This window comes from Empidonax traillii, unplaced genomic scaffold (genome assembly GCF_003031625.1).
Source record: "Empidonax traillii isolate 1590-97213 ecotype Southwest subspecies unplaced genomic scaffold, ASM303162v1 scaffold144:size1428860, whole genome shotgun sequence".
Classification (NCBI taxonomy): domain Eukaryota; kingdom Metazoa; phylum Chordata; class Aves; order Passeriformes; family Tyrannidae; genus Empidonax; species Empidonax traillii.
In genome coordinates, this window is record NW_020955337.1 from 406,869 (window position 1) to 424,726 (window position 17,858).

Genomic DNA, 17,858 nt, shown 5'->3' on the forward strand with positions numbered 1-17,858 from the left:
TGGAAAAGAACACTTTCTGAACAGGTAAACAAAACTAACTATAGTTAAACATATGGTTAAACTGTGATCTCCTCAGTTGACGCAGTCACCTTCTTTAGTAAAATATGAGTAAATGGGACAGATCAAACATGTTGCTTCTATGTGGGGTTCTGCATATTACTAAATCAGCCTTGATAAAGTCATATAATAAATGGATGGGCTAAACTAAAGGGGAAAATGACTTTATCACCTTGTATTGGTCAGTGAACACACACTCACTCCTAACCAAACATTTCACTGGAACAGTCCTAGAAGGCAATACAGCATGAAGTTTAGCAGTGTTTACATACCCAATTCTCTTTATTCTAAGGGGCCAGTAACACTGATGAGTGATAACAAGTTAAAACAGCTGTAAAGCAATGACAACCCACTGAACACGGTCTCAAACACGCTTCCTGATGTCAGTGGATAACTGCATCTTTTGACATTTCATATTTTGCTTTGTTTCAGGAAAGAGGTGCCCAATTGCCCCAGGAAATTTCTTAGGAAATATACAAGCACTGTCCAAAATTCCTGCAGCTTTCAAAAAAGATCAGGGAGACTCAGCAACACATAAGATGAGGTGACAAATAGGTAGGTCAAGGAAGAGTGAGAACTGATGTGAACTGAACATTTCAAAATATTCTGTCTGAAGAAGGTGTGGGTAGTTAACTCCTCACTGCCTGAACTCCTGTAAGTAACTGAACTCCTCACCTCCGTGCCTCATCATTAACAGGATGATGCTTTTATCAAGTGTAACGAGCTTTAAAAGACAATTTACAGGAAGATAACACAGTTGTTTTGTGATGTTTTATAGCATATGGCACCATGGTCTTTTTATCTAACTGGTGCAATCTATGGCACTTTTTCTTTTTATCTAATATGAATAAAACAGAAACCTTAATATTTCTGCAGGGATTTTATATTCTAAACAAAGTCAGTACAGCTGTCATGGTCAGAAAGGTGCTTAGCAAATGAAACATACTTCACAAAAATAAAACTTGGAAGAAAGCTACAACTTCACAAGAAGTTCAAATAATAAACCAAAAACAAAACACAAAACCTAAAGAAACTCTACCTCTAGCAGAAGATCCACCAGTGGAGTCTGTTTGCTGGCTGGTGTGAGACATAAGTTATCGATTATCATCACACGCATGAAGTCAAACACAAACTTTTTGGCAGGATGGTTGGTTAGGTATGTCTTGGTCCCAACATTGCAGTATTCTGACTGGCTCCTGTTCATGCCAGAATCGGCTGCAAAGGCTTTAAACTCTTCAGCTGGGGACCCAACTTCATCATCAAGATCAGTGACCTGTGAAAAACAGCATGTTAAAACTGTAGAGATCAGCAAATTATTGGCAGCTTTTTCACTTTCCTATTCTTTGCTTGTCCAAAGCTTTTTAGCTTCATATTTTGCTTCTTAAGAAGCATTTTTACAAGATTATGATGTTTAGGATAAGTTCCCTAATACGTAACAGGAGAAACATCCAGTTTCAGATTCCCAAGGTAAACAAGAATCAGTGAAGACTGGTGTGAGTTACATTTCACATTCACTGATCAACAGAAGTACTTGAGCAATTTCTAAATACTTGGCAAAAATAAATTTTCCCATTGCAAAAAAAAAAAAAAAAAAAAAAGAAAAAAGAAAAGTTTTGAAAAAGTTATTAACTAAAGCAGTTAAAATAAAACCAAGACAGAAACCAACCAAAAAAAGGCCATCAAGCTTACATAACAGAAAACAAAAAAGTAACTGAGCCTTTTCTTTTTTTAATACGATACCTTCATCAGAGTGCAGTTATGGGTAAGCCGGTTTCCCAAAAATCTCTAAAAAAAGAGAAAAAAAAAAGGGTCTCCACAGCTTTCCCATTTCTGATGAACAGAAACCTTTGAGAGGCTAGCTCTTAAAGAGGACTGCAACAAAAGCACAAACAGTAATGAAAGCTGTCAAATTCAAGCGACTGACACCTTTTATGTAACTCCCTCCTCCAAGTGAAAGAAGATACAATATGATTTCCCTCAACAAGCTCATCCATTGCCAGTTTACATGTGAAATAACCAGATATTTTGGACATTTGGTCTGCTTTAGCAGGAGAGTTTTCTCAAGAAATTAAGAGAAGTCCAAATGTGTGTTCTTTCTAGTTTTAACAGCTGTCTCAGAAAAGCTGAAAGATAAGCTAAGAATTTTCTCTCAAGGCTGAATTTGGATTATAATGTTTTGTTGCAGAAACCTGGCTGTTTTTCAGCTATTTCACAAGGGATTGATTTAGGCAGGGGGAAATGCTGCAGGAGTAAACCAATTTGGAGCCACGAGAGCCTTCAAACTGTGAAGAGCTCAAGTTGTCAGGCAGCTACACAAAGTTTCAAGGGATCTAGTAGTTAAAACAAAACCTGCTCAGAGACACAAGGCTTCTCCAAAAACTCTACAGGTGAATGCCAAATCAGCACTACTAGTTTATAAGTAGCACTTTTTTGAGAGGAACCAAGCTCCTGTTAATATAAAAGCAAAAAATCCCCTATTTTTTATGAGAGACTCATCAGCATGCTCTGTTAAAAACTGATCTCCCACTTTTATTGACAAATACGATAGCATGCCACCAGTAAGTATTTCCTGAAGTGTTTTATCATACCCTCCATTGTTGTAGCATTTGGCAATCTGTAGTCCAACTAGCCTTCCATGTTCTTAATAAAATTACTTTTAGATGTTGGCCAGCAGTATCTGTTTCTTTCCATTCATATTCTAGAAATAGTATTATTTGTAAATGACACTAAGCTCAAAGAATACTTCAGGCAGCAATGTCGAATTCACACCCTCTCCTGGCCTGAACTCAGAAGTTCCAGGAAATACAAGAACACTGTTTTGTGGTTAGACCACAAAAGTAGAAATGGGAAGTGGAAGAAAAAAGAAGTTTTAGATTTTATCACATTCTCCAGAGCAGAGGGCTGAATGCATAGGCTGACTTAGTCTTTTTTGCTTCTGTAAATCTGAGCTAACATTTTTCATGTAATTGAAAATAATGGTCCATTAGAAAACAAGCGAGTTGTGTATGTTCCCCCTAAAATGCTGCTGTGTTGAACACGCGATTCTCTCAGCTCCAAAACCCAAGTACAAAATGTCCAGCCCAGCCTTGACAATGCCCTATTTTGCAGGGTGAGTTATGACTGTTAATTGAAAAATCCTCAAAAGTAACATTCAGGGGAAAAATAAACCAGCTAAACAGTTGGATTTCCTACCATCTCCGAGTAAGGTCGTATGTTGAAAGGGAACACTGTTGCTGCCAGCGCACACAGGAACTCTGGACTCATCCACAAGGAAATGAGGTCTGGCACATTGTGATACAAATACCGAAAGAACTGCATCAGGGTGACTGGATATTCTCTAAGCCAAGAGCCTTCCTCCTCTGACTGCCAAGGCTGGGTTGAAAAACAAACACTGGATTAGCACAGATAGCACTAATTGAAGAATGCTTATTTCAGAAAGGAAGAGAAGCTGCGGGGTCAAATACACAAACACGCTGTCAAACATGCAATGACATACATGATGTGATGTGATCAAAGATGGGGCCAAATGTGATCAGCCACGTGGACAAACATTTGTTCAAGCAGAGCTGAAATAAGTGATTGAATAGGGGGCCAAGCACGTGACCAGCTGTGAAAAGCACATCGAGAACACGTCAGTGTGTGTTGAAGGACTCGTCAGAACACCCGACTGAAGACATGGTGCCTGAACACGTGACCTAATATCTGATCAAACAAGTGACAGAAAATGAGTTTGAGCACATCACCAACACAAACCCGACTCAATGTGACAGAACACACATCTGAGCACGTCACCATATGATAAACACCCGACCAAACATGTGACCAAGCACCATGACAGATCACCAGTAAGAGACAGACCATATGACAACACAAATGTGCCCTGCAGCAGGTCATGAAGGCATAAACAGCACACATGTCCAGAGGATGCTTTTAAACGTGTTAGCATGGGGGAATCATGCAAGCAGAATCATGAGCACATCACAAACACATGACCACCAAACAGGCGAGCACCAGACAGGTGCTGCCTTTAAAACATTTTGAGAGAGAATTTTCAGTAAAAAACACACTCAAAGCTTCAAGGAAATAGGGAATTTTCCCACTGAGAGACCAACTTCCACTACTCTTAACATTAGATTCAAAGATGAGAAGATGACACATTTTTCTGGCAGTAAATTCATTTCCTCCAGCATGTGGCTATTCATAGTCAGGGGACTTCTCTGCATGTGAAAGGTTCATGTACAAAATCTGCAAGTTGCATAGCTCTGAGCAGATGGGATATAGTCTCTCTAACATGCCCCCACGATGTTAATTGGGAAAGAAATTCAATTATCTCTGCCAAGGACATTTTATCCTTCTGCTTTCTTGTTTTGTTTTAATTGCAGCTAAACACAAAGCCCAGCCTTTTTGTGGCCACTAATATTTCCACAGACACTGGAAAAAAGTAACATAGAATAACCCACTAAAATGACAGTTTTCACCCAAGTATTACGAGCCTATCTCACAGCTGGTTTTGTCGTGACACTTCACAATTTTCACCACATGACAAACTCAAACAACTCACAATATTCAAATACAAGCAAAATTGTTTTTATGCTTACAGAATTCAGCATGCTCCGCAGCATTCCCAGTAACAAGAAGGCAGCTTCTGTGCAAACACTGTGTATTGAAGAGGTAACAGTGCCACAGGAGGCAGGAACTCCAAATATGAATGTCCAAATAGAGTCTAAATCAAACTGTAAGAGGTGAAAGGGAAGAAAGAATACATGAAATAATCCCTTTCTCATATTCAGTTGGATACTGCTTTTTATTACACATACAATGCATTCATTTGGCAGTATCTAAAAACTGTTTTGCATCCTCCAAACTTTATCACCATAAGTTTCATATGAAAGTCACATGTCACTGAAGAAAACTTCTTTCAACAATGGGTTAATGTAACTGCAACTCTTCTCAAAGTATTTGTTTTGAAACAAAAGAGCACACATGCTGCACAGTCCCCTCAGGTTACTTCACTCACATCTAGCAGTAAAACCCACATGGTATCCCACAGAAGAAAAAAAGATACAAACAGCACAAAAAAATCAAGTTGCAATTTCCAACAAGTCTAAATAATTAAATCAATTAAAAAACAAAAGAGGACAAAGTTCCCACCTCTTGCATTTAGTTTTAGGAGTTGAATTTAGGTTTGATTTAATAGTGTCACGTTTCAGTGCTGTAACCATATGAGTGAGCTTCATGCCTCTACTTCATGGTAGCACAGTGCTGAATGTGCTGTCAAGTACTGCTCTTGAGAACACAGGCAGGCAGAATACCACCTGGTCTCAAAACTTCTACTTTTCAGTTCTCACTGATAAATAAGTGTAAGCACTGCATCCATTCTAAACGGGCACTTTGTCTATGCCGAGTGTGGTTTTTCTTCATAAAGCGCTACCCTAGGCCTTCTAGGACTCTGTTGTAGACTATATAATATCTACTTATTTACATACAATTCCAACAAGCCCAAAATCAACCTGCTCAGAATAAGAGCAGCCAACATTTTCCAGCAACAACTGGCTTGTCTCCCTAAAGAAACCACAGAGACTTTTTGAAATAAAAGCTACTTTGTTTTGTCTGTAACCTTGTGAACCCTCTTTAACACAGCAACTCTCTACTTCTTAAAACAAAAACCACAAAAAACCCCCCACAACCAAAAAAAAGCAAGCAAAAAATTATGTCCCCTTCAATGCCCACACCACATCAGATTGAACTAGGGATCTGGTTCTCATTTGACCCCAAAATGGACCAGAATGACACCAGTGACAGCTAAGCCATAACAGCCTGGCTTCCACATAGTCCCCAGGGTACCCTGTCCTCCCACCCCAGACAGCTCAGCACTAAACACCACACCCTGACTGAGTCAGCTGCAGAGAAGAATGAGGGGGTCTGGTTAATTCATTATTTTCTTTCATGACAGACAGAACTGCATTTACATCTTACTAGATAATCCCTACCTGGCAACCCTGATTACACTGGCTGCTGATGACAGGTGCACTGACCTGCAGGTTTTCAGGCAGTTCAGTGACTGGCTGCTGCAGGAAAAGGGCCATGAGAAGGAAATAGAGTGCAGGTACATTAGTGTGCTTCGGGAGAAGGGACTGCAGAACGGGAAAGCCTGGGAAGTGACAAGCATCCCGGTTGATCTCCCGGACCGTCGATCTGCCACCAGCACTCCTGCCCACATTGAACCCTAAGATGAAAAACAACACACAAAGACAACAATGTCAACAGCCTGTGAAGATCATGCTTACCCATGCAGTGAACTTGAGAGGGTGCCTCCTCAGAAACAGATGCTGTAAAAACCGAATGTGTGCATACAGACTGTCACACACATTTGCCACCATTCTGCCTCAGATGACTAATTTTTTGAAACAATTAAAAAAAAAAAAAAAAAAGATTGCCTTCCAGTACCACACAGATGACAGTGGTACATACAGACTGCCTAACGCTACTGCTTACACACACAGATCCGTTTTCTGACTGCAACCACAATTTCTGACTTCTGAAATACCCAAACTTTTGAAAAAAGATATTTTGCTGGCTGAGAGGGAAGTTATCACCTTAATCTCAGTTACAGATTTATATTACCAAGCAGCAATTCCATGGCCCATTTAAGTCTATGGGCAGCTAATTTTTCTCCAAAGATGTCTAAGGGGCATCTTATTTCAGATGTTTTGTTAATGATTAATCAGCTGGTATTAAGCATTAAATGCTCTTATTCTGTGTCTTATTCTAATTTAAGTGCTGCCAGAGCCACCTTTTGTGACCCTGCTGCTACCTAGGTATTTGAAATTCCTCTTTAATGAAAAAAACAACCCCAAGACATCAGGATGACAGAAGCTCTTATTTTCAAGCAATGAAGAAGGCAGGAAGACAGTTCAGTTTCCACATCAGCAGAGTAAGCCATTCTTCTGACACTGCCAGAGGTCAGGTTGTTTTTCTGAGACTCAAATACAGATACGCTTTCCACCAGAAATTGTCTTTTTAAACAGAAAGCATCTATCAGGAATCAGACCAATGAAATCTGTGCTACAAAGTTACGGGAATTCCATCTGTAACCTTCAACAAAACTGGCTCGTACTTCGTTCCATGAGAAATTTTGGAGCCAATATGTTATGATTTACTAAAAAATACAGGGTAAAAAAATTGGATAATCTGTCACTATCAGTTGCTGAGACAAAGGTTTAAAAATATCTGTTTGGACACAGTCTAGGCTGGATTTAATACAGTGATACTGTAATAAGAAAACCGGGAAAACTCTACAAATGGTCTTCAAATGTGATTGTATATCAAAATCTTATTTAGAGAGATTTTGTGACTCAAGAAAGTGTTTATGTTATTGGACGTTTAAAGCAGACACTGAAAAAACAACAGTCTATTCCCTAAGATACCAAGGGTATTCAAGTTTCTAAGGCACAACCACGCAAGGGAAATGCTTGCACAAAAATTGTTTTTTAAAAAAAATACAGAACATTAATGAAAAATTAGTCAAACAACAGGTGCTTTTTGTGATAACAATAAATATTTGCATACGTTATATGGCTTCAGAAACACTGTTTTCCCTAATCTTCCTAATTATTAATGCAAATCATTATTAATGCAAAGAACCATCCTATGCTCCTAGCTGAATATCCCAAGGGATACATTATGGTAAACTGTAAACATACAAACTTAACAGTTTTATTTATGCAGAAAAATAACAAGTTGGCATACTTTGAAACCTATCAAAGAGACAAAGCAGAAAAAAACATTTTAAAAATATTTTTATACTTTCATTTCAGGAAGAGTCCTCTTCCTGAAGTAAGATCACTTTCAATAACATTTCACAATTATTTCTTTATAATAAACCAATTCAGAAAAGCCCTTTGGTGCAGAAACAGATAATATACTGCTACAACACAGAGAAGTGGCTCCTTGTACAGTTATTTTAGGAACAGCACTAAGTTAAAAGTACTATGAAACCAGTGCCCTGGTCTACTCAAGCTCCTGAAAGACTCCCATTTAACATCAATCAGTGTGTTTGCACCAGGGCCTGAATGGACATTCATCTAAAAAATTCCATCTTATTTGGACTGAAAAAAACCCCCAGGTCCATGGGAAATTGCTGCTATACCTGTCACAAAGAACTGAAATCCATTACTTCAGGTGTTTGGAGGTGCGTTTCAGACAGCTGAGAGATGTTCAAAATGAGTACTGTAGACAGAAGTGTTATACACTGAATTCTAGGTCACCTGGGGTAACTGAGAGTTCTGATAACCCTGATAAATGAGGCTTTAAGAACGTGCAAAAAAAGTCTTTAATAAGACAGAGAGCATGTTTGCATATGGACGAATATAGGAGAGGGAAAGAAACCTTGAGATGATACCACGAACACAGGAATTCCCAAGGTAACAGAAGTCCAGACAGGTAAATCTGACTGACACAGAACTCACTAGACAAAGCAGCTCAGGTATAACACCACACAAGGCTCTAACTAATAAAAGTAAATAAACTAGTAAATTTTACTGAGTCTTTGTCAGCTGTGTACACAAGGTGCTATGCTATACTACCTTTGCATCTATAGCTTAGACGTGTCCGCCCACAGGACATATTTAACCTTATCCTGATGATAACAGAAAAAAACAATTGGCTGCACAGCCTTTGTGCAGATGAAAAGCCAGAACTGAACTACAATGACATCTATGCAATGTCAACTGGAGGGCAGTTTTGTAAAACCGCTCCCTTTTGCCTAGGAAACCTTAACTCTTAATTTTAAGAAAAATGAGGAGCAGAAGATTCTGAGTGCAGCAGAAACAGTAAGAGAAAGGATGCACCTCCCAGGCAGCATCCATACAATAACCCCCCTCCTCAGCACATGAGCACAGGCGCTCCCAGTGATCCCTAAATCCCGAGGGGCTGAGATGCGTACCTAGCACAGTACCAATCTTATTGGTGAGGACAGAATCCGTCTGATCCAGCCAGCCTCCACCACTGAGACCCTCCTTAAACTTGATAAGGATGGACTGATTACTCAACAGGACCACAAGAATTCGCATGGCTGCTGTGACTGTGGTGGAATGCAGATGTTCTTCCATAAACATCATAATCCAATCAAAACCCAGTGTCTTGACCAGTTCTTCACAAGCCCTAAGTAAAGAGAGTAAAAAAAGAAAAGGTCACATTTTACAGCATTTAGTTTCCTACTAGATAGCAAAAAAACAAATGTCCTTCAGTGCAGGGTAAACTTCAAGAGCAAATTCAGATCTATCCAAGAGTTAACTGAATCCTTGGGTAAGTTTGCTACAAACACGAAATGCCCCTCATTGAATCTTGTTAAGATGGAATAGGTAAGTTGTATTTATTTAGAAGAAAGGAAAACCTAACTACAGCTCCTGGACTATTATACTGCATGATGTTTCTCTAATTGTTGCTTGTGATAATAAATATGGAATTCTGAACTGGGAACTTTTTGTTAAGCCACACAGGAAGTGTTCACAAGTCTTCTTAATAAACTAGTATTAAAAAAAGCGAAGGAAGGTTGTTTATTTGGTTTTATTACAGGAAGAGCTGCTTAGAAATATTTGAAAATATGTGGGGTTTTTTCCCTTTTTTTAAAGTAGTATTCCTGAAAAACCTTAAACAGGTTTGGGTTGTGTGTCCATCAACAGACTCCATATATTCCCAAAATCCTACCAACAGACTCCAGAGAGACTACTGGGGTTGAAAGCTGTATTTTGTCAAGGTTTAACTTGGGAGTGATTCAATGTTTCTTCTCCAACTTCCCATATTACTCTATGGACTCATTAAATCAAAGTATTATTCTTCCCTCACGTGCAATTTTAAGTAACTAAGGGGCATTCTACGGTCAATGATCCCAACAATAACCCCTCCTGGAGCTGTTTGATCTCAACCAAATGAGAAGCTGATTACCCCACTTCTCTAAAAAACCCAAGTTTTCTCTTTGACAGATTTTATTTTCTTTATAGTCACACACAAACTTATGAGAAAACAGTACCATGAATCACGTATTCCATCCCTACTAGCATACTTAAAGGTAATTCAGTGAATCAAATGGGGGCTGTGTAATTCTCACCCTTGAAATAAAAAATTATAACCTTTCTCTACCTAAAGGGGTTTTTTTGTACTTACTGCAAATTAACAGTTGTCTTTTCTTTAGATGTATATAGAAGCTTCAGAAGGATATCTAAAAGCCTGTTCCGTAGCAGAATAAGATTAGCTGAAACAAGTCCTCCAAAATCATCCTCTGTTCCTAAATATTATGAAAATAATAATAATAATTAAAAAAAGGTTTTTGGAACTTGGACATTTTAAAGGCTGAACTTGGACATTTTAAAGGCATAAATTCCATACATAAGCAAAGGAAGGTGTACTTAAGTGCTCCTGAGAAGTGTTTGGTACCCCATTACCACTGTCACACACACAGTTTGGGCAGTTTGAAGAACAGGTAAAAGAAAATCACAACTCCTCAGAAAAAAATCTAAAGTGGTCACTTCTGGCAGGCAGAGATACAAAAACAATCAAACACCACCCCCTTCACATTCCCCTCCCTTTTCTCAAAACTGCATAACGTGGTAACTAAACGAATATTTAGCATTTTGAAAGTTGGGCGGGTGGGGGTGGGAATCCTGATACTTCCCAAATCCCTCCAAATCTAAGAAATGGAGAGAAAAAATAGTTTCCTTTTCTTTCAACAGATCCCCAAGCTCATCATCAGTTGAAAAACACACTTTCTGCAGCCAAGTCAATCCATGCAGCTCAGGACCAGCTTTACAGTTATTTTGCAAATTCTTCTTTCTGTACCTTATACTATCAGAGGAGAGCCATGCTTTCACATTATTTAAAATCAATAAAGTCACAACTTGAGGCAACATGTGTAAAAATAAAGACAGATAAATGAATACTTTCTGAGCCAAGGTTGTGTGCACAAGATGCAGACAGAAAACATCTTCTGTGGCAGAAATACAGCAATACTGGTGAACACCACTAGCCTAAAAATTTCTTGTCCTCTGCCTCAAAAGCTTCTCTCTCCATTCCTGCCACATCCTGAATTTCTCCCCAAGGTTCTTCAGTCCCCCAGACGGACATAAAACAGCTCAGGCTGTGGTTAGCCTGGGAAAAAAAAGTCATGGCTGGCCTGTAGTGAGAACACCAATCTGGATCTCTCTCCAATATCCACACCCTCTTTTTTAGTAAAGAGCTCAAATTTAATCAACTTTAAGATGACAAAAAGCAAAAGTATTGAGAAGGAAGAGGTGAGGCACAGCAGAATAATGATGAATCCCACTGGACCACAGAATGATTTGGGTTGGAAGGGAGCTTTAAAAATCATGTAGTTCCAAACTCCTCTGCTATAGGCAGGGACACCTTTCAGTAGAGCAGGTTGCTCAAAGCTCCATCCAACTTCCAAGGATGGAGCATACATAACTTCTCCAGGCAACCTGTTCCAGAGCCTCACCACCTGACAGTAAAGAATTTGTTCCTAATATTTAATCTAAATCCACTTTCAGTTTAAAGCCATTCCCCCTTGTCCCATCACTATGTGCCCTAGTGGAAAGTCTCTCTGCAGAATGCGCAGACTGTCTCAACCTTATTCTTCAGGAAACCAGACCAATAAAACTAAAGCAGAAATACTTCTCTCTCACTTGTTCACCAGTATATTCCCAAGAGATGCAGAAATATAGGATCTTTAGGTACTCCTTCTAGTTATTTGGGTGACACCTGCTGTGGGACTAAAGCTTTTCTGTTCAGGGAGACTGACTGAAAATGAAGCTGCATAAGCCTTTTATCTTTAGGAAAACAAGAGCAGAAATGGTCTCAAAACAAGTCAATATAAAAATTACTGAAGGACAGTAATTTTTTTTTTTTTGCTAAGAAAAATAACTAGGCTGTCTTAGTTAATTCTATCATTTCTTCCACACCTGGAGGGAAGATGCACTCAGTAACCAGTTGTCTTTTTTTTCCCGTCCCCACAAAGAAGCAGAGATGCACAGCTGATTTGAAGGAGCAAGTGAAGGACAGAAAACAAAACCATACAGTGTTAAATGAAGGAAACAAAATAAAAGTAATCAGGTTTTGCTCTGCTTTGCACTCAATACTGAAAACCGTACCAGTACTAACTGGCAGTCAAGTTATAACAAAATTACAAAATTGCTAATGACAATATTTCTACATTTCATGTGTTCAAGCACAGAAGAGATCGCAAAGTATTTTTATTCTACTGCTTCTAAGCGATGTCAACACTTACCACTGTCAAGCTTCTCTTCATTGTTTATTTCCATGACCACAAACTTCTCACAGACTGCAAACGTAGGTAAAGTGGAAGAGATGAACTGTCCAAACCTTGATGTATATAGAAAAAACATCACTCATTGATATGACAGATGCACTCTTATCTATCAAGAATTCACTTTAAATATAAAACTGTGACACTAGTGACAAGGTGATATCCAGAAATGTCAGCTTTCTTACATCTAAAGATTGAGGAAAATCATCTCTAAACGAAGTAACTAGCCAAAACCCAAATTAACTTGTAGTAATTAATGGAATCTTTGCAGACAAGTCTGCAGGTAAGGGACACCTAGAAAATGCTAAGATTCAAGAAAGATGATATCTCAAACAGAGTTACCAACAAGTCCTAATAAAACGAACACCTCAAGTTAAAGAGAGGAGAACAAAAACATTATTCTCAACCCCCTAGAGATGAACAATTATTTCATCAATTATTACAGTCATTACTCAACTCTGGAATAACATTTATGTCTATAGCTTGAGGTTATGTAACACAAGGTCATGGGTTTCTATGACAAGACGTTGATGTAGTCAAAGAAAGGAGATGCAATATATTCCTCTTTCTGCTGCAACTAACCTTAAATGATCCCTAGCCAGTGTAACTTTTCCAGAGTTATGCAATATTTTTCATTTTTTATTTCCAGGAAGAAAAACAAGGAAAATTCAGACAGACATCCTACAATCTGTTCTGTAATCATTTAAGCTTAAAATCAATGGTTTTATTCTTGAATCATTTTTTTGTTCTGTATAATTAAAAGAAAGACAGGTCAGATGTTTAGGTTAAGGCTTCTGATACCTTTAATTGTATTTAAAGTGAGAAGCTGAAAACATGACCACTCATATGCAAAGAACTCCCAAGCCCTGCAATATTTTATTCATTTTCTTTATAATGAAATGGGAGATGAGAAAAATCAAGTTATCAAGGGGTTCAACTAATTTTAAAGCATTTCAAATACTCCTGTATGTGTGAATTGCAATAATTTGTGTAATTTCCATCAGTCTGAGTTAATGGTACCGTATCTGACAGTCTTAAATATTTTTTTTAATACCGTGATGATTAAGAAAAAATCTGTAACTAAACCTTTCACTCAGGATAGTAATTAAAACTGCACTTTAACCTGAAGTATCATTACAGCTCATCTCAAGTAATATTTATAATATTCAATAATGGTATTTAAGACAAGTGCTCAGTGCTTCACGTGAACAAGGGAGCTGCAATTCAGCACCTTTAACTTTTCACCTGTAGAACATTAAGCCAGTTTGATAATCCAGTCATATCTGATCAGGTACAAACTGAAAATAATATGCAAATCAAGGCTTTAACATACTGACTCCGTCTAGTTCAGTCTAGTTCTTTGAGAAGCAGAAAAAGAATCAGTACATGAGCATTCCATGTTACACACTTCATGGTCATATGATCATTTAGTATTTTTGACAGAGATCACAATATAATAAAGACAAGAAAGAGAGAACTATCAATGGTGTGGGCTACCTGAGTAAGTCATAGCTGCTGGGGAAGCCTTGAAGCAAAAAGCTCAGCACATTACTAATTGCAGCAATAGTGGGCTGGGACAGAGACATGTCTCGAAGAGTCAGGAGCAGTCTTGGGATGAGCTGGAATTCCCTCATTAACTTTGCATTCTTTGCTGCTTCACTGGAAGAAGGAAAGAAAGGAGACGGCAATTTCAAATTATTTGGGGCATCCTCTACATGTTACCTAATCCTTTAAGTCCCATTACCAGGCTTGCATTGGCTCATACCTTGACTCTGTGAGAAGTTCAATGAAGTGCTCAAATAATGACAGATGAAGCTCGTAGGGTGCATGAAGCCAGACCTGAAATACAGAACAAACAATGATGTTCTTGGTGCACAAACTGACTTCAAGAATAAAAATGGACATTAAAGTACCAAAGGTTATGAAAGGCTTGAAGAGATTAAAACCGTTCCTGGCCATAAAGAAACACACGCTTCCAAACATTTGTATTCTCTCTCAGCGTATCATGCTGAAAACTTCCAAAGAGTTCTAGACAAAAAGTTACACAACTTTCTGGAACACCTCTTCAAACAGATGGTGCAAAGCAGTTATCAGGGCTGATGTGAAGTGCTGTGTTAAGTTTATTTGGTTTAACTGAAGATTTTTGTCTTTGTAAAATTAACTTACTATCTTCTGCCTAGATTAAACTCAAGGTCTTCCCTGATTTTGATTTTTTTTTCCCCCCCAGCATTTCCTGCATTTAAATTATTTAGATTCTCTATCAAAAAAAAAAAAAAAAAAAAAAAAAAAAAAAAAAAAAAAAAAAAAAAAAAAAAAAAAAAAAAAAAAAAAAAAAAAAAAAAAAAAAAAAAAAAAAAAAAAAAAAAAAAAAAAAAAAAAAAAAAAAAAAAAAAAAAAAAAAAAAAAAAAAAAAAAAAAAAAACAAAAAAAAAAACAAAAAAAAACCCAAACCAAACAATTGTTCAATCAATAGAAGAAATAAAAGATATAAAACCCAGAAAGCTCAAAGTTATAGCTGCAAATCTTAAAATTGACTTGCTATAGAACAAAGCATAATTAATACTCCTGCTCTGGTTTATAAAACTGGCTTAAATGAAAAGCTTTCTAGCTTTTGCTTTTCTTCTAATCTTATAATCTAAAATGATGAGAACAAATCTTTTAATTTTCCTGTTCTGCATGAGTAAGAACATCTAATTTATCCAATTTAAGTGAAATGCTTGGGTCACTGATTTCTGAATGCAGAAGAAATAAATAATTAAAAAAAAACCAACCCACAAACAAAAAAAACCAACTAAGTCAGAAAAAGTTTCTTCTTAGTACTCACAGACCTACTGCCTTAACATTTTTAAATTCTTTTTAATGTGTTGAGTGTATTAATTCTCCTGTTGCTCTCGGTCTTCAGGGAAAAAAGAGACAGGCACAAACTAAACAACATGAAATTGGATCTTCTGTAGTTGCTTCTGAGTGACTATACACCATTGATAAAATTTCTCAGCTGGCTCTTTTACAGGGAAAAGAAAACAAAAAGGGGGGGAAAGAAAGAGAGAAGAGTACTCTTCAGCAGAATTAATTTACAGCCTCACTGTAGGAGTTGGGCTGTCATTCACACTCTTCTCTGCTAAGCGTTCACCTAACTTAAGATCTCTACTACAAACATCATCCCTTTTACTAAGTGTATGTTTAATTTTCTGTGGACAAAGGAAGCATTTTGTAACTTATAAGGTTTGTTAAAGATTAACTAGTTACATGCTACTGTAAAACCTATGTTTAGACACAGCACAAGCTTATTCCTAGTTTTAACACTACACTTTAAAAAAAAAAAAATGGAAACTTTGTTGGATGACAAATTTCCTCTGTTTCAGAACCCCACTAAGGTTAAAAAACCCAAGGCTCATTTCCTCTTCCTATGTGCTGCAATTAAAGTATATTGTTGATTTTGACAAGTGGGGACGTTGGGTGACTTGAAGAGGTCAAGAAAAAGCAAACTTAACAAGACCAGCTGATTTTATTAAAATAAATGCTATAGGAAGCAGCAGGAGCTTTTTTCATAGACAAGACCCATCCATAATGTTTCCAGGAGTGCTCTGAAATACTCAAATAGACATCTAAAAAAAGGAAGTAGGTAAGTCTGTAAAGTCATTTGTGCAAGATGGACTTGTGATATTAAGCCAGTACCTATAACTAGCTTAGCAGTGGTGGTAGTAGTACTTTTATTAATTTATATTAGTATATATGAGTCAGAATTCTTTTACTTTATGTTAAGTACAGATAATACTAAAGGAGCAAACAGTAAAGGATGAATCGTTTATCAGCCTCTACCACATTAGCATTTCCTTCTGAATTTTGCTACTTTCCTTAGTTTAACAAAACAACACTTAAATATTTCAAAGGTCACGAAAGAAGAATTTTAACTCCCTTACTACCCCCTGCAAGAGATATATATGATAAAATGATTACCATGTTTTGTGTTGAAAGTTTACCTATAACTGTTACTTTCAGTGCATCTTTCATGCTTTGATACGTGCACTGCAGTAGAACAAAAAGGTTAAAAGAAGTTGATGAACCAAAAACTACAAAATGTATCCTCTAGAACAACATAAAGCATAAACATCTGTGGCACCCATTTAGTGCTCCTGCAGTGATTCAAGCCATTTCAGCAAGAAAAGTCACCAATAATCTTGTTGCTCAGCTGCTTTACTGCACTACGTAAGAAACAGTAAGTTCTCAGGATAACAACCTAGTTTGTTGTTGTTCAATATTAAAGGTAATCACTATTCAGCATCATCACCACTTCTCTGTGCAGCTTTACATACTTCAAAATCACAGAGCAGATCCTGGAAGGCAGCGGAATTTGGAATAATGGATGTCTCGTGCCCACTATCAACAGTTCCCACCAAGGAAAAGGTCAGATGGAGGATGTGGCTGTTCAGAAGGGATCGTTTCTTCTTTAGCAGCATTGCCAGCAACTGGGACAAGTAAACAGAAAGGGAATTAACAGCCAGTGAGCACACAGCAATGTTGTCTAAGCACAAAAAGTACAGATGAATGTCTGCATCCCTTCTTAGAAGGTCCTTAAAGTACGCATGATAAAAGAGCTTGAAAGTGGCATTACAGTTGGCTACAAAAGGACACCCTCCAGCTCGTAAAACATGTGTTCTACACTGCAGACGGTATCTAGGCCCTGAGGATTAGGTGCACACACAAACACACCTCTCGGCTCTCTGGCAGTCATCACAGTTTAAGAATCTCTCCCAAACCACACTATTTGGTGATGTCAATACAAGTGGAATGTAAGGTCATATGTGATGATCCACTGACTACTTACGGTACAAGGAGGACACTGTCTCGGTTTGTTTGGTCGAAAGTAAGCCAAGGTCTGCAACAGGCTACTTGGAATAATATGTTTTGACGTAACTATACCAGGCATTAGCTCTACAGGGTCTATAAATGCACTGCCCAAACCACAGAACTTTCCATTTCAGTAAAGTAGTCCTCATGAGGAACATAAAACTCATTGATCATGTGAAGATCTTTTCAAATCAGTCATCCAATCCTTCTGCATAAGTGACTGCCCTTTCCCCATCCTGATGGAGAAGTAATAGGTCTTGAAAGCAAACAGTGTCACCAACTATAAAGTCTGTGCAGTCTCCTCAGAACAATGATTCTGGAAGTCCACTTACTGGTCTTCATGTGTCCCTATCCTCCTCTCTTGCTGACAGATCAGAGAGACAGAAGGCTTGCAGAGGTGGGTTCAAAAATCATGGATAAAAAAATCATCTAAGTACCACAGTTTTGCTCTTATGTGCTGTTAATGAAGGCTCAGTTTCACCAAAGCAGCTAAACGTGCACAGCGGCTTAGCAAAACATTTTCCCCCATCTCCTTCAAAAGCCATCCTAAATAACTCATCTGTGCTAATTAGCCAAGAGCTCAGTAAACTTACGAACAGAAACTCAGGTTACCACAATACAACAGGGGATTTCC

At 37.9% G+C, this 17,858-nt stretch overlaps 1 protein-coding gene across 8 annotated transcripts in view; it reads right to left on the reverse strand.

Moving 5' to 3' along the window:
• WDFY3 (WD repeat and FYVE domain containing 3) overlaps positions 1-17,858 on the reverse strand; it is a 173,514-nt gene that overhangs the window by 34,679 nt on the left and 120,977 nt on the right. For 4 of the 8 annotated variants that reach the window (XM_027884424.1, XM_027884421.1, XM_027884428.1 and 1 more), the window contains 10 exons: positions 14,142-14,215; positions 13,874-14,035; positions 12,338-12,432; positions 10,222-10,342; positions 9,002-9,219; positions 6,048-6,283; positions 4,656-4,790; positions 3,250-3,429; positions 1,798-1,842; positions 1,097-1,330 (listed from right to left, as the gene is read on the reverse strand). In XM_027884424.1, coding sequence (XP_027740225.1) covers positions 1,097-1,330; positions 1,798-1,842; positions 3,250-3,429; positions 4,656-4,790; positions 6,048-6,283; positions 9,002-9,219; positions 10,222-10,342; positions 12,338-12,432; positions 13,874-14,035; positions 14,142-14,215 — 1,500 coding nt within the window. The remainder of the gene's footprint in view (positions 1-1,096; positions 1,331-1,797; positions 1,843-3,249; positions 3,430-4,655; positions 4,791-6,047; positions 6,284-9,001; positions 9,220-10,221; positions 10,343-12,337; positions 12,433-13,873; positions 14,036-14,141; positions 14,216-17,858) is intronic. The other 4 variants (XM_027884426.1, XM_027884423.1, XM_027884427.1 and 1 more) reach the window with 2 other exon arrangements.